Source organism: Delphinus delphis, chromosome 11 (genome assembly GCF_949987515.2).
Source record: "Delphinus delphis chromosome 11, mDelDel1.2, whole genome shotgun sequence".
Taxonomy (NCBI): Eukaryota; Metazoa; Chordata; class Mammalia; order Artiodactyla; family Delphinidae; genus Delphinus; species Delphinus delphis.
In genome coordinates, this window is record NC_082693.1 from 9,690,218 (window position 1) to 9,714,410 (window position 24,193).

The 24,193-nt window shown below is 37.4% G+C and overlaps 1 protein-coding gene across 5 annotated transcripts in view; it reads right to left on the reverse strand.

Moving 5' to 3' along the window:
- Positions 1-1,229: 1,229 nt before the first annotated feature.
- LRP6 (LDL receptor related protein 6) overlaps positions 1,230-24,193 on the reverse strand; it is a 178,427-nt gene continuing 155,463 nt past the window's right edge. For all 5 annotated transcript variants that reach the window (XM_069541179.1, XM_069541178.1, XM_060024306.2 and 2 more), the window contains 7 exons: positions 23,006-23,131; positions 18,300-18,536; positions 17,302-17,412; positions 13,158-13,388; positions 11,397-11,533; positions 10,642-10,739; positions 1,230-7,106 (listed from right to left, as the gene is read on the reverse strand). In XM_069541179.1, the coding sequence (XP_069397280.1) occupies positions 6,809-7,106; positions 10,642-10,739; positions 11,397-11,533; positions 13,158-13,388; positions 17,302-17,412; positions 18,300-18,536; positions 23,006-23,131 (1,238 nt within the window). In that variant the 3' untranslated portion in view covers positions 1,230-6,808. The remainder of the gene's footprint in view (positions 7,107-10,641; positions 10,740-11,396; positions 11,534-13,157; positions 13,389-17,301; positions 17,413-18,299; positions 18,537-23,005; positions 23,132-24,193) is intronic.

Here is a 24,193-nt window from a genome sequence, read left to right on the forward strand (position 1 = left end):
TTCTAGTCTCCTATCCCATGACGTCAATCTTCCCTGGTTGATAAAACTCTCGGGGAAGGGATTTATGATTCATGACAATTGTGTTGCTTTCAGATGATCTGTCTTTAGGCAGATAAGGGGAATTCAGAGACAGCTTTTCTCTGCATATGCTGGTTTTTAAGTGCCTACAGATCAAAATAATCAAGATGCCAAAGCGGCATATTTTGCAGTGGTATATTCTGCTACCCTTCAATATCATATCATATTGGGCTCTGCACCAGGAAAAGCAAGTTCATTTTTAAAGATAATTTGGAGGAGGAGAAGGGGGTGGCTCAGAGGCCACATCAGGACTCCTTCTAGGAGTTTATAAAAACAAGAGCAGGGCTTCCTTGGTGGTGCAGTGGCTGAGAATCCGCCTGCCGATGCAGGGGACACGGGTTTGTGCCCCGGTCCGGGAAGATCCCACATGCTGCGGATTGGCTGGGCCCGTGAGCCATGGCCACTGAGCCTGCGCGTCCGGAGCCTGTGCTCCGCAACGGGAGAGGCCACAACAGTGAGAGGCCCGCGTACCGCAAAAACAACAACAACAAAAAAAGAGCAATCAGAAGCACAAATTGTGAAACTGAGCAGGACCTTGTGGGGCCCTCCTGAGCACAAAAGCCCTCCTATCTCCTGTTTCTTGTTTGTAGAAAAAGGCTTTAGTCTCCTAAGCCTTCCCAGAGTTCCTACTAATTAGGGAAGAGAGGGAATTCAGAAACAAAAGAAAAGCAGTTAAGCAAGAAAAGCAATGATAATAGTTCAGTGGTAAAACAGAATCCTAGTTCCTTCTCAAGGGATATACCTAACAACCTGATGCATACCTTTGAGCTGTTCTGTAGAAACTAAGATTCCCAGCCCCCCAACCCAAGTAGAGAATGGTGACTGCATGCTACCCACAAGCATGTAGAACCCAGACTGGCTAGAACCACAAGGTTAATGATAAAGACTCCTGAAACACCACTCTGTTACCTTACCACCAACCAATCAGAAGAAAGTCAAGCACCTTGCAGCTCTTACCCCAAATGCTGCCTTTAAAAAAACTTTCTCCTGAAAGCTATCAGGGAGTTTGGGTCTTTTGAGCACAACTGCCCATTCTTCTTGCTTGGCACCCTGCAAATAAATGCTGTACTTTCCTTCACCACAACCCGGTATCAGTAGATTGGCTTTGCTGTGCAGTGGGTAAGCAGACCCAACTTTTCCTTATTCTGTTCCCAATCACAGGTATTGTCAGCATTGCACTAAGCAACAGCCGTTCTCAAACCTCTCTTCCAAAGTTGTATTTTATTTGAAATGCAAACAATACAGGTGGGTTTCGTTGTGTCTGAAACACGACATTCATATATCATAGCAAAGCACAATCAACTGTTTTAATTTCTTGCTGAAGAAATGACACTTGTATTTTCCACTGTTTTATTATAAAAATCAACATTTCATTTGTTACAACTCAACTTATTGTAATAATCAAAAAGGGGATTTATACAAGGTATTTTTATACAGTTTAAAATTAAAGCACTTATTTTACAAAAAGGGGGAAGTGAATAGTGGACAAGGGCTGACCAAATGTTGGTCATTAAAATATAAATACATCCTTGCAAAGCACCATCGTACCAAAGTCCATGAACAAGAAACACCAGCTGACTTTAAGACAATGACGAAGATTAAAGCTTAAGAAAAAATTTAAAAACACAGAGGATAAAACATCTGAAAGCAGCACCAGATCCTTCACTTGCAAATAAGGCTAGTCCAGCTTAAGCATCTCAGTATCCTCTTTACTCTTATTATAATAAAATGTCCTCAACGAAGCCCAGATACTTAATTTCATGTAATGTTAGGTTTAATCAGACTTTCTTTGCTTTATTTTCTTTTTAATATTCAATATTTAGGCATTGATATTTAGAGAGACATATACATAGGGATCTATCTATATATATTTATCTATATCCCTGCCCTTATATTTGATTTAAAATTTTTTTTTAATAATTAAAAAAACTTCTTTCTTTTAAAAAAAGAATGGACAGTTAAGCAAAAGCACATTGTATAATTCTTTGGTGTTAACTACTGGGCAAACCCTAAGTAATGGGAAATCTAAAAGTTAGTTAGGGCTATATTCCACTTCTGAGTACAAGATATCATTTAGTTTATAATTCTACCTGTAAAGTCATGATGATTTTTTTCAGCAATAACTTAAGAATGGTTTAAGAATGCCTTATGAAAAAAAACACCAAAACCAAAAAACCAGTAAAGTTTACCTTGACTGAAGAAGGGTGAAGTCAGTAATTTCATTCTAAATCATCTAGATTAACCGAAGAATCTACCTCCCTCTCCACTCAGGTATAGGCTTAGTTTAACAAAAGGCAGAATCCAATCAAACAAATATCCTGAGTATATGGTTCACAATTTAAAAAATCTTTTAAAATTATAACAGTAAAATGCTATGCTTTAGGGTCCAAAGTCCTTTAAAAGTTTGAGAATTTGAAAAGCTAAATTTTGAGCCTATTGTGAAATGATGCAATCCCAGAAGTCAGAAACCAACCATATGCTACTAGTACTTTGTAAAATCATGTTATTTCTCTTGGTTCATTTTAGGTTTGGGATAAGGAAAAGGGTACCAAATAAAATTAAATTTCTTGAGTTTAAGAATTCTGAGCACATGTTTTAAACAATGCTTGATTATGAACTTCTTTAAGACTCAGTCCATGTCTACACTCAGTGTACAGTCTCATTTACTGATGCTCAAACATTTGTCAGCCATCTGATAATCACATACTCATACCCACACTCCAGACATACTATTCATGTCATTATTCAGAATGAAGTACTGCGCTTATTAAAAGTTTGACGTACTTGGGGGGCGTGAAAAGGCCAAGATTTTTGCTCCTGAATCTTGTTAGATGTGTAATGGCAATAACCAGCACGCTGCTTTTATGGCACGCAAATCAATGAAGTGGCCAGCTTCCCCCTGCAAGAGATACAGCAATTTTAAAAACTGCACTTTTGGGCTTCCCTGGTGGCGCAGGAGTTGAGAGTCCGCCTGCTGAAGTCGTGCCCCGGTCCGGGAGGATCCCACATGCCGCGGAGCGGCTAGGCCCGTGAGCCACGGCCGCTGAGCCTGCGCATCTGGAGCCTGTGCTCCGCAACGGGAGAGGCCACAACAGTGAGAGGCCCGCGTACCACAAAAACAAAAACTACACTTTTAAGAATCTAGTCGAGGCACAGGACTTGACAGAGAAACAATAGCAGCAGACCTCTCACAGAGCCAGGCTTGCTTAAGGCAAGCCTTTCTTTTGTACCAAAAGTAAACAGGCTCTGTACTATGATTACTGCTATCAGGTCACATAAATATACACAGTTCATTAACGGATTAAGTCACAGTTACTAACCCTACATGAAGTGTTCTTCATTAATGAGCTTTTACAGCAAAACAAAAAAATTTTCCCTCCAAACTAACTGCTACCTAATAAGGATGGTGGCGATTTTTATACCTTAACAATGTCTTAACATCAAATGAGTTGGTTGTATACAAATGATTGACTTTGGAGTATTTTTAAATGATGAAAACATACAATCCTCAATCATCTTAAAATTTTACTGCTCAAAAGCCCCCACCCCCAATTACTGGCCTATATTAGATGAAAATGTACTGTAAAGACTTCATTTCTAAATACATATCAACCCTTTAGAATAGTTGTTCTCAAACTTATTGAAGGGTCAGATAAGCTCTTGGTGGTATATCACAAAGTATTTTTATATTAAAATTAAAATAATGATAATTTTCTGCTAAACATATAATATCTCATGATATGCTAGTTAGAAAAGTTATAGCAAGTGTCAGAGGCATAACAAAATTTCCTGAAAGAAAAATTAATATTGAGAAATTCTATGCCTTAACTGTTTTTTGCATTGTGAATATGCCATTATCTGATATAAGCAACAAAATCCTTTGGGCCACTGTTCAGAAAACCAGGGTTCTGCAGAAGCCAAGTTCAAGATTATAAAAGCTCAGAATTATAAAAGACCACTTCAGTGAAGAATAGCTTACTACAGGGCACAGAAAGCATGCTATGCTGAAGTTCAATTCTCAGATAATTTTAATGACATCAGTAAGTGGGCGTACTTCACGTCATACAATCACAATGAATACTTTTGCATTTAAGGAATATAAAGAAATTTTATTCATTGCCCCCCAGCATGGATGATTCTAGCAATACTCCAAATTCAAAACACTTTTTCCCTTTTTCCCCTGATTTGTGCTCTCATATATTAATTTTTTATTTTCCAATTAAAGACCTTGTGTTTAATAATCAAGATAGTCTACTTTTAAGCTTAACTGTCCATATAATCTGAGGGTCAATAAATCTTTCCTGAATTTTGACAATCCTCTCGTTTGAAAGGTACTCCCCAAAATGTTAAGCATCCATCTCAAATACCAAGAAAGAGGATTCTGAGATTAAGCTGAACTGCCTTCAAATAATTTCAAACAAATTGGCACACAAATTAGTATTTTGCAAGAAGAGGCCATTGCCATCGCAGTACAAGCACTTGAACTGAGATATAACAAGGCAATATTCTTCTTAGTTCATTATAGTGCAAGTTTCCACATGGGAAGCCCACCAGATAAAGATGCACATTAAAAAATGTAAACATATAGAATTCTCAAATTCTAAGTGATACCCAGTTATTGCTAACCTTTCCATCTTCATTTGAGCATCAAGCGCCCTTGTGTGTCACAGAACGCAACTTCAATGTCCATTTTGTTAGAACTTGAGCACTCTGTTCCATCAACAGGAAGAGTTAACACTCGTCTGACTGAAATGCAAGATACTAATGGATTACCATTTATTTATACGCAAAATCAAGTGCACCTGATTCATATAAGGTACTCCCAATAACCTAAGCATTACTCTGAAACTGTTTTTTCTCTTTAAAAAGATTACTTAGGTATATTTTTAAATTGCTTAAACAGTTAGTTCACCTCTATCAAAATTCTGAATCCCTTCTTCCACTGTTTTCTCTTCAGTCCTGAAATCCAGAGAGGCCTCAACAGAATTAAAAAAAAAAAAAAAATCATTCGATAACAACTGACCAACATCTGTTAAGGTAAAAATACATTAGTTTAAAAACACATTCAACTTTAGCAGAGAAATTCTGGAAACATGTAAAAAGCAGGAAACCAACTTCTGGCAAGGTGGCAGAGCAGTGCTAGAATCATTCCACAGGTCAGCCCTGATAGCTGAAGATGAAGCAGCCCCAGTACCACACAGGTCAGGCAGATTACATAAGAGCCTTCCAATATTCCCCTCCACCCAAGTTCTGACAGCTGAGAAGTTAATAGTTTGCCTTCTCATGTAATCCATATTGTTAAATTTGTTAAATCGTCTTAATCCATCATGGAATAAGAGAGAAGACACATAAAAAATATATGAGGTGATTATAAGAATAATTCATGGATAATTTGAAAACAATCTAACATTCACATTAGGTAACAGAAAGATATTAAACTCATGTCACACGTTAGAAGAGGTATGTATGTAGAGATCATTCTGAGAAAAATTGGCCTAAAGAACATGAAAATGTCACCAACAGTTAATAAAGGGAAAACCCAACGATAACAAAAAAATTCTCTTTTTAAATAGACTGTCTCTAACCGGAACATATTTAAATGGTTTACTAGGAAAGATACATATAAAAATGATTTCATATTGTGATATTATATGCTGAAAGTACTGCAAGGATATATGATTAATTTACAACAAAAACTTAATGGTTAAATTTGTAACTCTTAAACATTTTCTATATGTGTTGTACAAAGACATTTTAATGAGCATTAAAACAATCTTGGAAGTAAAGAGGAGCAATAACATGTCTAACCTTTGATCATTATGCGAACACAGCAGTCCAAATGAAGAGCTAAGCTGACTGGGGTATGGAGCTAGTAGAAATATTAAAATGAAACCTTAATTAGAAAATTCCATTTTATCAATCCTCAGATAAAAAACTGTGAATAAATTATGGTATTTTGGCAAAATACCCTACAATACTGCTAGGGGAGGAAGCAAGGTGAAAACAGCCAGGGAAAAAAATTAATATATGACAGAGGGGTGAGTTTTAAGGTAGGGATAGAAGACTTGCACAACAAACGGCCCCATAGCATCTTACCAGACAGCTGATCTCTCCCACAACAGCAGCACCCCAAATGGATTTTTATAAATATCTATTTTCCTCGATAAAACTGTTGGATTCCTAGAGAAAACAAAGCCCTTTATCCAAAGTTAGTATTAATTCTTTTTTTTTCCTTTCATTTCTTAAATCTGCTGGCCTTCAAATGTTAGTTAACATGAAGGCCATTTGGCTACTTCCAAGTATCTATAGTTTGCTGCTCTGAGATGGACTTTAATTTTTTTTCTTCTTTTTTTTTTTTTGGTATCAATAAAGCCCAGACATTCCTGGTCAGTGATGCCTTTATTATTCCTGTTTCCTTTGTACTCAGTCACTTCACTGGGTTTAAGGCATGCTTTGTGTATTTAGTTTGCAAAAATAAAACTTTTAGTACAAATTTATTTTTTATACAAATTTTTATGGCACAAGCAGCAAATGTGCTGTTTTAAGAAAATATATAAATATCTTTTCCTTCTGTACAAATATCTCCAGTATGCCCTAACCCATTTATAATTTTTATCTGTACATGGTCTGCCTCACCCTTCTCGAAGAGCTCCCTCCCCCCCTCCAGATCTCAACCGATTTCGTGTTTACACTTTCGTGTGGGAGGCAGTCAGAGGAGGAGGGCCCCTCCTCAGGAGGAGTCTGTACAGGGAGAGGGCGGCGGTGGGTAGAGGTGATGAGAGTAGCTCCTCTCTGTGTATGGAGAAGGTGGGCAGCTTTCATAGTTCTCTTCTGCGGACAAGTACTGGCTTCGGGGCGTGGGAGGCGGAGGCACAGGCTCTGAGTCATAGTTCAAGTCACTAGTGTAGCCCTTGGCTGTGGCCACTGAGGTCATTATTCTCCGGCTGGGAGCGTAGTCACTGTCACAAACATCTGTGCTGCAGGGTGTGGTGGGCGGTGCAAAGTGCCGGTAACTGTGCGGCCTGTAGCTGGCATAGGGAGAAAATCAGGAGAGGCTGAGTCAGGCTTCTGGAGAGGTGGTTTTCTCTATCAGAATACAGAGGTATTAAACGCAAACCTCACCTGCAAGACGATAAGCTACTACAATTTAATGCTGAACCAACCAAGAGGCAGTTTTCCATGGCAGATTGGAGGAGGAAGATAGCATGTGTTTCATATTTGTAGATAAAATGTGATTAGAGGCAATTAAAATTGGATAGAATGGGAATGCAGAGGTGAACCCATTCTAGCCTCTGGGTGTGCGCTTGTATCTTTAAGTTACCCTGTATCATAGAATAAAAAAGAACTATTCAAAGTTGTATTTAATGGTCATCTTTGGAAAATCAGTTATACATTTTGGATTTAGTCTATAGAGTGGACCTCACCAACTTCTGCCTCTCCATGATCTGTGAGAAGAATGGGTCTTTATTATCTTACATTACTCAAACATGTTAGCATTCTCTCAATACTCCTTAAACGATCTATGATTTACCTGATGAATAATTTAATGATATCTGAAGACTTCACTCTCTCTTTGCAACTCAAATACTGTACAAGCCAGGCTGAATTTTGGTAGACAGCCTAAGGAGCTTATCTATCCCATTATTATTACTATCAGCAAAGGAAAATTGCTGTGGTTTGGGGGAAGGAGTGTTGATTCCCTGTATGTAGACAAGCATATTGTCATAAGAGTGGCTCTAACTGAACATCAAAATGATAAATTCTAGGTATCCATACAGGACCAGTGAATTTTCTAATACGTATTTCAGAGTCCTAATTTATTTTTTACACCTTTTAAGCTACCTTTTCAAGTAATCTATAGCTGTTAAGTCAAGTCTGTAGCGTGGCTAACTAAAGAAAAAGGCACTGGAAAGAGAGAAATATACTAGTGAAAATAAGAGCTGACAAATTGCTGGCTTTTCTATCATTTCTACTTCTATCTATGATTTCTTATACCATTCATAGTCTAAGTATAGTAAAGCTGATCTTATTTCATATTTATCTCAATCAAGATTTATTTATATGCTTTCCCATCAGACAAAATGACTGCAAGAGTAGGGCAAGAGCAAGTGTAAAACTGAAGGAACGATTTATAAAATACCTAGCGATACAGAGTGCCAGATAACACCTCAGGATAAAAGCCATGTGAGGCAAGCCCTCAGTGGTATGAAAAGAAATGGCTGCAAAAGACCACAAGTTACATGACCTGCCAAGCAGGTTCTCAAGCATTTTTACTACCAGTACTGACATGATGTCATAGTATTTTTTAGGTCTTATCTTTCTGTCCAATCAGGTGGCGAGCCTTGGAGAAATTTCTTGGCTCTACATTTAAAAGGCCCAAATTCCATTTTCATGGGAGAAAAAAAAAAAAAAGAGGAGAGAACGAAAGGAAACAGAATTAACAAAATTCTTTTAAGTTCCACAAACTTTAAGTTAGACAAAAATTTCAACAAATGATAAAAAGTTTCACTCTGAAGAAATAAATTGGGCTTGAGATGTGGGAAATGGTTAAATAAGAATTGTTTTTGATGCAATTATGTTTACTTGAACCAAACAGTGTTTTATTCAACTTAAGGAAATTAATTTTTTTAAAGTAAAATTTTAGGTCTTTCCTTTTGTTTTTTCAATTTTCAGGTTTCTGCCTTTCTATTTGGCTTTTTAGAACAAACCTGTGGTAGGGAAAGCAACATTTACAATAAAACATAAAAACAATCAGTTCAGAGCCAAGCCTATCTTATCCATAAACTGAATGAGAATTGTGAATGAGATACTATAAACAATTTCCACTTGCTTTCTACACATCTATGAAGTTATATATCAGGGCAATCTGACTGGAATGCTAGAAAACACCTGATCTCGAAGATAATAGGCACTTGAGGGATGCCAATAAACACTGGGCACTAAGTGAAGAGAGAGTATAAGTTTTTGACTTTCTGCTGGCCTCTCGAATAAGACGAAAGATGACACACGAGGACTTAACTTGCTCATCCCTATGCTCTACGGCCTCACGAATCAGCACAAAGGCATAATCCTCCCATTTCTGGCTTACAAATACATTTCAGCTATTTTAGTGAGTCATGATTTATTCCATGCAACTATATGAGAAACTTTTCATTCCAGATTGTAATAACATATGTAAGCAAGAGGTGAACTTAAGCTTCTCTCAACTCTTCTCAAATTCTGTTCCCTTAATACTCCTGCTGTTTTAGAGTTCTCGTAACGCTCCCAACCTTAGTTTTATCCCAATATTCCACTGAAGACTATCAATCAAACCTAACCTCAGCAGTAACCTTTTTGCAATCAAGTCACTTTGTGGGGTAACTTCCTTAGAATACTGCCAAAGCCTGGGGGCTCTACCTTAATACTTTAAAAGACAGCATTTTTGACTCTCTTTAAAAAATGTATAGTGCCCTGAAGACCCGAACAGACATTTTTCCAAAGAGGAAATGCAGATGGCCAACAGGCACATGAAAAGATGCTTGACACTGCTATCATCAGCAAAATGCAAATCAAAACCACAATGAGGTATCACTTCACACCTGTCAGAAGGGCTATCATCAGAAAGAACACTAATAACAAATGTTGGCAGGACGTAGAGAAAAGGGAACCCTTGTATACTGTTAGTGGGAATGCAAATTGATGCAGCCACTGCGGAAAACAGTATGGAGGTTTCTCAAAAAACTAAAATAGAACTATCATATGATCCAGCAATTCCACTCCTGGGTATGTATCTGAAAAAACCAAAAACACTAATTTGAAAAGATATGTGCACCCCAATGTTCCCAGCAGCATTATTACAATTGCCAAGATATGGAAGCAACCTAAGTGTCCATCAACACATGAATGGATAAAGATGTGGTACACACACACACACACACACACACACACACACACACACACACACAAAATGGAATACTATTCAGCCATAAAAAAGACATTTTGCCATTTGCAGTAACATGGATGGACTTGGAGGGTATTGAGTTAAGTGAAATAAGTCAGACAGAGAAAGACAAATACTGTACGATATCAATTATATGTGGAATTTAAAAAATACAACAAACTAGTGAATATAACAAAAAAGAAGCAGGCCCACAGATACAGAGGACAAACTAGTGGTTACTACTGGGGAGACAGAAGTGGGGAGGGGCAATTTAGGGGCAGGGGAATAAGAGGTATAATATTTTAGGTATAAAATAAGCTACAAGGATATATTGTACAATACAGGGAACAGCCAATATTTTATAATAACTATAAATGGAGTATAACCCCTAAAAATTGTGAGTCACTATACTGTACACCTGTAACTTATATAGTATTGTACATCAACTATACTTCAATTTTAAAACTATATAATGCCCCAAAAGAAAAGGATTTGTGGTAGGGGCAATATCAGCATTCCAAGATAAGATGCCTGTTCTCTCTTGGTGACCATCATCTATTCATTCAGGGCTACAGCAAACTCACAACTAGAATACTTGCTTCTAATAAATACTTCGATTTATGCTGGAGGAGGATGTGTATTACCTGTAGGACCTATGAGTGGAAGGACTGTTTGAAGAATAACCAAATTCCATAGTGTAATGTGATCGCTCTGTGGCCGGGGATGGCGGAGGGTTCAAAATCTAAAAGGAAAAATAATCAAATTATTGAAATAAGAATAGTCTATTCCAGACAAGAGACTATTAGCCTTTTTTCAACTTCTTTTTCTTCATCTCTGTTCCTATTACTTTCCATTACACTAGTAGCACAATCCTGTTTCAAAGAACTGACCTAAAATAGTACTTCAGGACTGTGGCTCTCCACCCCCCAAGACACAATTTCATTATGGCTGGATAGCACAAGGTGATGAGAAGGAAATCTGTAATCTACAAGTCACTGGTTTAAGTGCAGCACAACTGGGTTCTGAGTTTTTAAAATTATAAATGTTTAGAGAAAAATTACTGACTTAGGAGAAATACCAGGTGTGCTTCTCCTCTTGGGAGGTCATGGAATGAAGGTCCTTAGCCTCTCAGGAGGTACTATTCAATAGTTCTACTTTTACCCAGTATATGAAATTAATGTCAGTGTTTTCAAATATGCTGGTTGCTACACAGTAAACTTAAGGAAAGATTTCTAAGTGCTCACGTGGTGGTAAATCCTTTGAGCCTTATATACCTAAATTCTATACTAAAAAACTTTTTATATTACCATCACTGAGTACCCACATTTAAATAAGTTAAAAGTCTAAGATCCTGTTTATCTTAGTATTCAAAGTGAACAAAGGAAAACAGACTGCTTACTGCAGGGAAGTAAGTGCCTTTGGTGCTTGAAGAACTACTTGACGATGCTCCTGTGACATGAGCTCGGTCATAAGGGGGTCCGCTGCTTCCCCCCATGATACTGAGGGAGCTTATCATTGATTTACCTCGAGACATTCCTAAAATGAAAGAGGATAATACTGAAGTTGAACAAGATCTATAAAAATGCATGAAATAATTTTATTCAGTACTAAAATTACAGATACCAATAGTCAAATAGTTTGGCTTTAAAACAATTTACGCCCTCTTTTCCCAATAACAATTGAAAACACTTAATGGAAAAGAGAAACAAATGTTCCCTAGAAGTGGACACTTCCACTGAGAGCTGGCCTAGAACAAGGCCAAGAATAGCTCCCAGCCCTTCCTCTTCCCCAGAATGGAAGCAGAGCTCTTCAAACTGAGAGGTTTTCAACCTCTTAGAGGATCTGAGAAAGAAAGAACTGTGGAGAGTGGAGGCTGCAAAGCAGGGCAGACTAAGTAACAGATCTGCTCAAAAGAAAACTAAACCCATTTTTAAGGGCATAAATTCACTGTATGGAAGATTATTGCTTTATCTACTGGATGCAAATGTTGTTGGAATCACAACTACAATGCTAAAGAAAAAATTCCATTTTTTCAAAGTGACTTCCCAAATTCCACTAACAAAGTTGGGTATGGTAACAAGGAATCATTAACAGTTTTTAAAATCACATGTTTCCTTAGAGTTAACATCCAGAATAAGTTCTTATTTTCACAGGGCTCTTGGCCTGGTATTATCTTTCTCCATATTCATCACAAGAAAGGCTTCCTTTCACTGAGGGTACCAAAATGCATTGAAAAGAAAGCTGGGGCTTCCCTGGTGGTGCAGTGGTTGAGAATCTGCCTGCCAATGCAGAGGACACGGGTTCGAGCCCTGGTCCGGGAGGATCCCACATGCCGCGGAGCAGATAGGCCTGTGCGTCACAGGTACTGAGCCTGTGCTCTGAAGCCCGCGCGCCTAAAGCCCGTGCTCCACAGCGGGAGAGGCCACCGCAATGAGAAGCCCGCGCACAGGAACGAAGAGCGGCCCCCGCTCGCCACAACTAGAGAAAGCCCACTCGCAGCAACAAAGACCCAACGAAGCCAAAAATAAATAAATAAATTTATTTTAAAAAAAAGAAAAGAAAAGAAAGCTGTACGTCCCTAGAGCAATATGGTCTCTCTCAAGTATAGAACATCTGGTAACTTGGCTATGTTTGAACAAAACCTACTCCCACTGTCATCACCTAAGTTAGGAGAAAACGTAAGATGATATATACCTCCCTGCTATCACTCAGGTATTTCTAAATCTCTGTTTGCTGAAAAGGAATCTTTATCCATTTTTTGGCCTCCTTTAATTCCTGGGCTCAGTAGTACTGAGGTCTCTTGGTAGTGAACCTAAAGAATTGTGGTTCATGACTCTTTTCACCAAATGACCAGCTGATTCATTTTCAGTAGAGCACATCCGGAAACGCAGTATATGCAGTAAATGTATTACATATAAATGCTTGTATGTACATATATTTGCTTTATATCCTTTGGCAATTTCTACCAAACCATACCTAAGGACTTCTGTGTAAAGAGAAGGTGCTAAAAGTAAAAGAGAACATTTGTTCTTATAATTGTTTAAACCCAAAGCGGTCTACGTTGACACAGACTGTAGGCAGTATTCTGTTTCCATAATGGAAACGTGGCAATCTTGCCAGGACCCAAGACTTGATTCTCAATGGATCAGTCTCAGCTCACCTGGAAGGGATCCTGACAAAGAGCTTGGGTGTGGCACATAACCAAGGGGCACAGAAGCTGGTCCATGAACTACATAGTCATTAGTCATGGTTTCCCCATCGCCCTTCATACGTGGACACAACATCCTCTGGCAAATAAAGTATATGGTTCCAGACACAAAAATGGTAACAATTACTCCAATAACTGAACCAACTGTATTGGTGGCCTGTGGTGCTGGCTCCTCAGTTGGATCTAAAATGGGAATACAGTACAATTATATAATGGAAAAACAACTGTAGGTCCAAAATAGTAATTAAAAAGAGGCTTGCAAGCAGAATGTGAGGCTAATGAAGACAACTCATAAACACTTTTCTCTTTTATGAATACATATACATCATGCCCCATGGATATATACATAAATGTCACTGTTAGGAATCAAAACGAATTATCCTTAAGTGAAAACAGACATAGAATACATTGGGAAGTATAATTGTAAATCAATAACAAAAATGTTAATTATAGATTTAAACACCATTAAGAAGCTTAAAACCACATATATAGATAAAATCTATCCTAGTTCATTCTGTATATCATAAAAATCAATAAGGTTACTTTGGAATTTCAGAGAAAATTTTAGGGTCAGAAGGGATGGACCTGGAAAAGTCATCAAATGTTTTACCTGGAATGGTAAGGAAGCCAAAATCAGCTCTGAGCTTGATTTTAGGTCTGAAAAGTGACATTTAGGCCTGGTGAAGAGAAAGTAGAAGCTACAGATGAGCATTAGCTCTCAGGCCCAACATACTGCTGCCTTACGGGGGGGTCTAGTTGCCTGAGGGCAAGGAATATAAGGTCTCTGATACGTGAGTACCCGAGGACTCAGAAAGGAAAGCCAGAGCATGAGATGCCCATGGCATCTATATTCATGGAATCCCTGATCTATCTGATCTGAGAAGCAGAGGGCATCAATATTAGAGGTAGAGGGAAATAGCAAAAGGGCTCATCAGATTCAGAGCATTACTCTTCTATTCAGAAGGAAAATCCTTCCATTTTGAAGTCAGACTATATTTCGCAATTGCAGATCCTTTAAACACCTTCCTTCTGCTTCATCTTGCCTCAAAAGCACCCATCCACATAGCTAACTCACCCTATGATTAAATCCAAGAAATGAGAGAAAACATCACTACGTTACATAATATGTAGGGGCTGCCAGTCCCATATTATCACCTATGGACTCTGAGGCAGACTCCTTAGTCCTTGTGAGCAACAGCCCATCTTTCTCATTCTTTTTCAGCGCACTGGCATTCCTTTCTAATGCCAACCTTCAAGAAAGAACAGTTTACACTCACCATCTCCAATTCTTAGTCTCTGGGTCACATCTTAACTCACTGAAATTAGACTTCTGTCCTCACTACCACAATGAAACTCGTCTGAGAAGGTCAAAGTTCTCCTATTTGCCATAGTCAATAAACTCTTCTTCTCACTAACATTTCTACACATTCGATATTGCTGACTCCTGTTTTCTTCTCAAAAATTCCTGATCCTTCCAGGATACCGCGCTCTCAGTTTTACCATCTGATTATTTGTTCTGTTTCCTCTTGCTGGCTTCATTCTCTTCTGTCTGCCTCAAGTGCAGGTGCTTCCCCAGAGTTCTGTCTACCACCTGCTATTTCCCTCCGCTGCTTACTCTCCCTAGGAGATTTCGTCTACTGCCTCAGCTGTAATTAACGTTAATAAACTAAAAAGCCCATCTCTCTCTCTTGAGCTACAGACCCATATAGTTAACTTTCTGAATAGCTACAATAGGATACCCAACGGGCAACTTCAATGCAACATAATCCCAACTGAACTCATAGTCACCATCATTTGTCAATGTTTCCTAGACTCCAGGGTAAGGTAGATCATAAATAAATGATGGCACCTGTAGCAAATTAAAGGAATTTAAATTAAATTTAAAACAAAAATAAACTAATTAAAAATCTACATCAGCTAAACAGGACATCCACAGTCAAGATACAAAATGATACTTGGGTTCTTAGTCTCTGACATATATTCTGGTTTATGACTCCAGTTACTCAATGAGGTAACCCGTTGAGTCAACCTAGACTTATCAACTCTAAGTGGTTACCAAACCCTTTTTATTCTATTTCTGGAATAACTTTGAAATCTATCCCCTCCCTCCTTTCCACCACCACCGCTCCCCTTGATTTAGACCTCCACCGTCTTCTGCTGGAACTACAATAGCCTCCAAAGCATTTTAAAATTATAGGCTGCAAGTCATTAGATGGTAAAAACTTAGTGGGTTGAAAGCAGCATTTTGAAACAGAAAACTTCAGAATGCATTCCACACAATATAGGTAAATACTGTTGTATGACACTTTCATTTGTGTGTACTCACATCTTTGTATTCCTCTTGATGTGGTCAAAAAATTTTCAAATCTAAAACCAATCTAAAAAATTTCCCTGCCATAATCTTATCACCTCCAATGCATCTGCTTTACAGCTTTCACAATTATGTAGCCATGCCAGTCCTTCACTTAAGTTTTTCAATGGCGTTCCGTTATTCTGGAATACTGTCTAGACTCTTTAGAGGAAAAGCAAAATCCTTCGTGATCTCAACTTTACATATGCTACCTCCAGCTGACACCCCTCAAGACAGGAGACTGTACTTTGGCAGTCCAATTTACATGTAACTTCTCAAAGGTGCTTGTTTCACTCTGGTTTTGAGCAGGACAGGACAGTCCCTCTGCCTGGAATGCAATCTCTCCACTTATCCGCATAAGTAACGCTATTCACTGACCAACACCCACCAACCTTATGCACCATTTTTCTAAGACGTTTTCCCTGAAACCCATCTTCATTCCTAAAGATCTGACTACTCTCTTCTTTGTGCTAATCCTTGTATAGATCTCTATTACAGCACATTTAATATCATTTATCACACTCCTTTATCAAGTACCTACTATGATCCAAGCTGTATGTTTTATATACATTAAATCATTTAATTTTCTCACAACAGCCATGCTAAACATTATCTTCATTTTAAAGATGGAGGGCTTCCCTGGTGGCGCAGTGGTTGAGAGTCCGCCTGCCGATGCAGGGGACACGGGTTCATGCCCTGGTCTGGGAGGATCCCACGTGCCGCGAAGCGGCTGGGCCCATGAGCCATGGCTGCTGAGCCTGCGCGTCCGGAGCCTGTGCTCCGCAACGGGAGAGGCCACAACAGTGAGAGGCCCGTGTACCGCAAAAAAAAAATAAATAAATAAAATAAAGATGGAAAAACTGAGGCCTAACAAGAGCAAATAACTGCTGGTAAGCGGTGAAGTTAGAATTCAAACCCATCTCTGCCTGGCTTTAAAATCCCTCTTCTTACTACTACCTCCAACCACAGAGGACTTTGAGAACCCTGGTACAGGTACCATGCATCCCGCATCCCCAGCACACAGTAGGTATTCAGCACATGTTTGCTGAATAAATGGATAGTTCCCAAAAATTTTAGTGAGTCTCCCATTTGAATTTTGTAAAAATACCAGCTTAAAGTCTTTGTTAAGATTAAAGAGCTTTAAAATGAGTTCTGTCTAAACTCCACAAACAGGGTAGGTAGACCTGGCTTGTGTTGAATTCCATTCAGAACTGTTTGTCAATTTGGGATATATTTTATGTTAGGACATTAGTCAATAGTTATGAACCCTGAAGAAACACAGGTTATTTAGCCTAAGGTCTCTAGACCTAGGGGTATAAGGTGGCTCACGTATCCTCAGGCTGCATTTTAAGGAAGCTCTTAAAGTCACTGGTAGAAAATTACCCAGAAAAAAAATGGGAGATTTTAAACATGGACCAATGTTCAGAAACTCTTAAGTTTAGACCACTGATTGATTTCTACATATCTAAACTGAGAATTTCCTAACTTTAGTTTTGGCAAAACAATATTCTTTTCTGATGCTTTACTAAATGTTTCTGTGAAGATTTTTGTACATAAGAAAACTACTGTCTTTAAGAAATTATTAAATACAAAATGTAAGAAATCCCTGGTACAAACAACTAACTTAATAACTTGTTTCTTAATAAGGAAATACTGGTTGTAAGTGAACCTCACACATAAGGAAAAGGCAAAGTACTATAAAACTTCTCCCTTAAGAGCAATAAACAAGGTTTTAGTCATACTTACAACAATCCAGTTCATCTGATTTGTCGCTGCAATCTAAATTATGATCACATTTCTTGTGTTTTCCAATGCACTGACCGTTGGCGCAGCGGAATTGATCAATTAAACAAAGCACTGAGGAAAAAAATGCAAATAGTTTTCTTATTTTTGCTACCATGTAAAGGTAAACTCTGGCAAAAGTCAAAAAGTGCTTTCTGGGGCTTCCCTGGTGGCGCAGTGGTTGAGAGCCCACCTGCCGATGCAGGGGACACGGGTTCGTGCCCCGGTCCGGGAAGATCCCACATGCCGCGGAGCGGCTGGGCCCGTGAGCCACGGCCGCTGGGCCTGCGCGTCCGGAGCCTGTGCTCCGCAACGGGAGAGGCCGCAACAGTGAGAGGCCGCGTACCGCAAAAAAAAAAAAAAAAAAGTGCTTTCTGGGCGCAAATGAAAAACAAATTAGACTTTTAGAGAAAACTTACAAATTATTCTCTAGGGATTTCAACTGGTTGAAAGAAAAGAGAAGACAAAGGAATCCAGCACAAAATTTCCTATTTTGTCCTTTATGCTAAATTTCATCTTTCACTAATAATTCTGTCAAGAATTAAAGAATTCTACATGCATTTCTGTACACTAAAAATTTACAGAGAATTTGTTTTTGTTGTGGTTGTTTTTTACTGTGTTAAAGGTTAGCAGATAAAAGAAGAAAATATGAAATTATTTTACGTTGTAATAAATAAATCCACTAACTGAGAGCTCATTGGAAATAAGGACTAGTTTTACATACTGAAGGTCTAATGTTTCGGCCTCATTTCTCAACTTGCAAAGCTTATTAACGTGTATAAACCTTATCATGTTAAGTGAATTAAAACAATTTAGAACATGCTACTATGCTTAGAAATAATAAAGTCAAATACACTTGAAAAACCCCAAATCTACCACTGAATGAGCCAAAGCAATACTCTGAATTTCAAACAACTTAATTGAAAAAGGACTCCATAACCAGGCCTAGGAATTTCGGATACCTTCACAGTTCTTCTCATCTGACTTATCCTGGCAGTTGGCATCTCCATTGCATCTCAGGGCACCATCAATACACTGCCCACTGGCACACTGGAACTGGGACTCTGAGCACACAGGACAATTGAGCTCATCACTGTGATCTTCACATTCAGTAAACCCATCGCACCTCCAAGCCACAGGGATACAGTCAATTTCTCCCGTGAAACAAGTAAACTGCTGAGGAGAACATGTCGGGGGTTCTTCAAATGAACAAAAGGGAGGGGAGTGACAAAAACATAATCACAGTCACACAGAGGTACAGACATTTACACCTGAGTGAAGCCCATTTAATAATTAGCATGTACAAAACACTTTATAATAGATAAAATTTGTAAAGTGTCTCACTGAATCAGAGAAATATAATCTTTACAGTACTTCATTTAGATTCACTAACTTGCAAAACTATAAGGCAGAAGTTTTCTCATATACTATAATTCAAGTAGGATTACTGTATTTGCAACCCGTTATAATCTCACACATAACCTGGGAATCATCACTATAATCATCGACCTCCAAATATTTTAAAGTTACCTTAGAATTCATAACTTTTCTAGCCCTGAGGTTCTCAAATAATGGTCCACAACCCCCTGGGGGTTCCTAACCTGCGACCTCTTTCAGGGAATTGACAGAAACTATTTTATAATAATATTAACATGTCACTTGCATTGGTGCCACAAAAGGAACGGTGGGTAAAACTCCTGGCACCTTAGCAGATTCGAGGCAATGGCACCAAACTGTACTAGTCGTCACTGCATTCTACACAGTCACATACACACGGGGTGGGGGGCAATGGGGAAGCCAGTTTCATTTAAGAATGTTCTTGATGAATCAGTAAAAATATTAATTACATTAAAATCAATTCTTTGAGTACATGTCTCCTCAATACTGTCTGACAAAATAGGAAGCATGTATAAAGCTCGTGTTGCATACCTCAGCATGATGGTTTCTTAAGGGAAAGCATTCTGAGCTATAAACGCAACCTAAAATGGGACACCCTTCTGATGTGAAAGAACAACTGACAGATAAACTATCAATGTTTGCACTTGGGTATTTGGCAGGAAGTTTTAAAAAAAATGAACCAGTGAGTCAATTATTTCAAGAGCAAATCATTATAACACTGTATTTCTGTGGCAAATTATAACACTGGAACTTTCAATCAGAAATTATAATTTTGGAAGACCTATATCCAAAACTAAACTTGACAGACTCCTAGTACTTAAATATTTTTATGATGAGATTGGTGGTAATGTTATTTTTTTCGATACTGTATAATGAAACGCATCAAAATCTGAAGATCTGGGAATTTCTGAGTGCAATTCTAGTATTTCCAAATGACCAAGGTGTAAGGTTACAAAACAGTGCATGGGTAAAATATCCATTCTGAGCACAAGATAAACTAACAGATTTCAACATGAGACTAGGAAAAGTGAGCTGATATGGTTTCAAATTCCACATCACAACTCAACCTATAGAAAATGACCCCTTGTCAAGATTTGGTGTAGAATTCAACATAAATATACATAATTATTTGAAAAGGCTATATTATAGTCCTCCATTTTCCTCATATCTGTATGAGGCCAAATTTCTTCATGTACTTCAACAAAACTACGTACTACAACAGACTGAATGCAGAAGTAGACATCAGAATCTAGCCCAACATTAGAGATTTACAAAAAAGTAAAAATAATGCCATATTTCTCACTAAAATTATTTTGCTTTAGAAAATGCAGTTAATTTTCTTAACAGTTTTAATTTGAGAACATGTAAAGGTTTATTATTGTTATTTTTTAAAGTCCTTGGTTTCAAATCCTACTACGGTAAATAGATAAATATAACCTATGCAAACAAAAGCTCTCCTCAGCAGTTCTTTAAAATGTAAAAATATGCTGACACCAGTTTGAGAACTGTCATTCAATCCGAATTTCTTTGTTTTGCAAATGAAGAAACTGAGGTTCAGAGAGGCTAAGTGATCACCAAGGTCAAAGAGCTTCCTATGAACAAGAGTGATTAAAAAAAAAGAGGACTAAAAGGGCAGTCTCCTTACTTTTAGCCCATTACCTTTACTACGGTATCACAGGCCCACTGACTCCTTTTAAAAACTTGTCTGTTAGTGAATCCTCTAGAGAACAGAACTTTATTATATGACTATGGATCAGAAAACCTTTTATCCTTAAAATAGAGAATATTAGATAGAGAATAGAGATTACAAGTGAACATTTTACATGGAGAATTTGAGGGACTTTCTAGAGGAAATCTGATCCTATTATGTATAGAGCATTGTAACAGGTCATATGGAGAATAAAAACAGATAAAATATGGTCCATGTCCTTAAAGAGCTTTTAATTTGGTTGGGGCTAGGAACACACTAATGAATATAAAACAAATGATTATGTAACTCTGAGCTGCATGCTGCTAACAAGTGCTACAATTCAGAAAAAGGGACAACAGTAACAGCTAGTGAAGGTTTCAAAGATCATGAGGAAGACTCATCAGCTGATTGAGATTGAGGATGTGCAGGTAAGAAGAAAAATACATCCCTGAAATACCACAAGAAAACCCACAGAAGCAAAACAAAACAGAACATGCCACAGTGATGTCGAACTCCAAACAGCCACACAAAAATAAAGTGAGCAGATTGGGCAGAAATACAAATGAGATGGGTTGGTAAAATAGGCTGAAATGAAAACACATCTCGAAGGTCAAGCAGAGGAATTAAGATTCTGTATTTCATTTACCTCCATTGTAAAATCAATGTTAAGTCACAAGAAAAATCTTGTATAAAAACATTCACTGCAGTTTCACTCTTAATAACAAAAACTGAAAACAATTAAAATGTCCCTCAACACAAGAATAATAAAACTGTGGCTTACTTATACAATGAAACATACTAGCAACAAACATACTAGCAACAAAAAGATAAAAATGACTGATGCTCTCCACTGTAAGGATGAATCTCAAAAATATTATATTAAGCAAGAGAATGCAGACATACAGTACATACGTCATGATTCCTTATATAAAGTTCAAGAACAGGCAAAGCTAAACTATGAGGATGAGAATAAAAAAAATCGTTACTTCTGGAAGAGAACTGGCTGCTAGGACACAGGGAACTTTTCTTAATGAAAACACCGTATGTCTAGATTTGGGTGTTGGTAACACCACTGTACACATTTGTTAAAAACAATGCATTTAATAAAAATATGCATTTAATATATACATTAAAAGCAATCACTAAATGTGAAGGAAAAAAACACTGGTCTTTTACAGGACATTTTCTAAATGAAAGGTGGTAACTTTGATTCAGTTTTACCTACGTTATCATTACATAAAGGCATATTTTTCTAGGATTTGCCTTATTAGAGCAATAATCTGGCACCCTGACATGGAAACAGTTTTTTTTTTTTTTTTAATTGTGGTAAAATATATGTAACAAGTTTACCACTTTAGCCATTTTAAAACATACAGTTCAGTGGCATTAAATAAATTCACATTGTTGTATAATGCCTGCTATTTTGGGGAGAGATACTTCAAGTACCAGAGCTTAACTTTTACTATGCACATATCTGATCTCCCTGACTAAACTGTATGCTCTGTGTCAAAGATCTGCAAATCTTCTGCAGTCCAAACAGAGTGCCTCATAGCTGCTACTCAATACATGTTATTTATTTTTTTAAAAAAACTTAAAGGAAAGTTAGAAGAATAAAATAGTCTTATAATACCATCTTATCAATAATTTTTATATTTTGAGTGTACCACCTTATCAATAATTTTTATATTTTGAGTGTAAGCCCTTTCAATCTTTGTTCACAGAAATACGTTTTTTACATAATTCTCATCACAGTAGAAAACGCAATTTTAATATTTTTTTTCCACTTGCACCAAATTTTGGCTACATTTTTACATCAGCTTATGCTCATAATGTTTAATAGCTATATAAACTCAGTTATTTTACTAGCTTTCCTATCATTAGAAATTATTTTTAAATTTATGTCACTGCAGAGAATAGACTTTTTCCTTCAGCTGAATTAACTTAGCATTATCCCCGAGAGGAGAATTTCTGAATTAAGGGAAAAAATATTATAATGGCATTTGAAGCTACCATACTTTGCTTTAACAAAGGAATATACCAATCTGTTATGGTCCCATGAGTGACTGAACCAATTTCACTACAACATTATTACTACTCAGTGATATCTTCAAAAAAAAAAAAATTTTTTTTTTTTTTTGGCTCCGTAAGTAAGAGAAACAACAGGGAACTGCTGATAGAACTGAACAAAAGAGTATTCTTTTCACTGGATACACTCCCAGCAATGACATATAAACTGATAGAATCTAGGATTCAGTGGATGAAGACTATAGGAGGTAGAATTAATTCACCTTGTTACCCTTTGGGGTGGGAAAAGCTACTTTTTTATTAGGAAGTAGATTCATTCACAGTTATGAGTTTCCCCTTTTGCCTTAGTCCCAGGGTTAGGTTACACCTATCACTTGTCATGATGAATTCACTCTTAGAAGAATCCAAAAGCCTAGTACAGTGCAGAAAATGAAATATAAGTGAGCAATCAAGTTAGGAGAAAGCAATTTCACTGTCAAATCAAAGAATGCTAGACTAAGTTTTGGAACATGACTGGCATTTAGACTTTCAGAAAAAAAAAAATAACATATTTACCTCCACATAGTAGCTCATCTTGAAGCAGAACCAAGTGCATGGGGCAGGAGCACCTTGTAGTACCATCTCCCTTTACAAGACAAATATGTGAACAGCCACCATTATCCTGAGTACAAGGGTGCTGTCCTGCAAAGAGAAGAGAGAAGAGAAGAGAAGAAGAGCACAGAAGAGAAGAGGAGAGAAGAGAAAAAAGAAAGGAAAGAAAAAGAAAGAACGGAAAAAGAAAAGGAAGGGAGGGAGGAAGAAGGAAGAGCCCAGACAAAATCAATTATTTTTGAGTTACCAACAAAACCAAATGTAAAATCCCTTTGAATTTTATTTCCACACAGTATAATTTCTCACCCCATCCCTAAACAATCTACAAGAAAAGGAGGACAACAATTTAAAACACAAAATACTTATATCTAACCACTGTCTTTACATACTTATACATAAAATATTTTACAGTATTTAAAGTAAGGTAACGGTACAGCTCATGTTAGTTTTTGTGAATAAGAAAAAGTGATTATTCGAACTAAAAAAAATGCTAGGGAGAACGCTGAAACTTGGATATTATTCTCTTTAAAATATAAAAACTCTTCTAAAGATTTTTAACTCCGAAATTCTACCTTTCTGAGAGGTAAGATGATTTCACTCAAAAAGTATACTCCAATGAGGAACCTGCTGAAAATTAGAGTTGTTAGAAGAAAAAACAAGTTCACATGAATCTAACCACCCAGAGACAATCAAAATTATTTGCTTGGTCAACTGCAAAAGAACTTGCAATGTTACAAATGTTTAATTTCCTCATATTTGGGTTAAATTAAATAAATACACTATCAGGCACATTTCAAAGTCTGTCTCATAAGTTGTATTTAATGAAATCATTGTTTTGACTTTTCTACTTAGCTCGTGTCAAAAGCAACTTGACAGCTGTCATCCCAGTAGCCACCCGTTTATTATGACTCTTTTCTCAGTAACACATCAGTCCTGCTTCAGTGTGTGTTGATGAGGTTGAGGGAGTCAACTCTGTACAAATGAGCAGATGTGTGATACTACACGTATGTGTAGTATCACACAAAGCAGACACCCCAGTCCTTGTATTAGGATGTACAACCTATAGAGCACTTTCTCAACCTTTTAATTCATGACACTTTTCATAAACAGCAATCCAATTTTCTTTAATGTTATTAGAAATTTGAAAAAAAA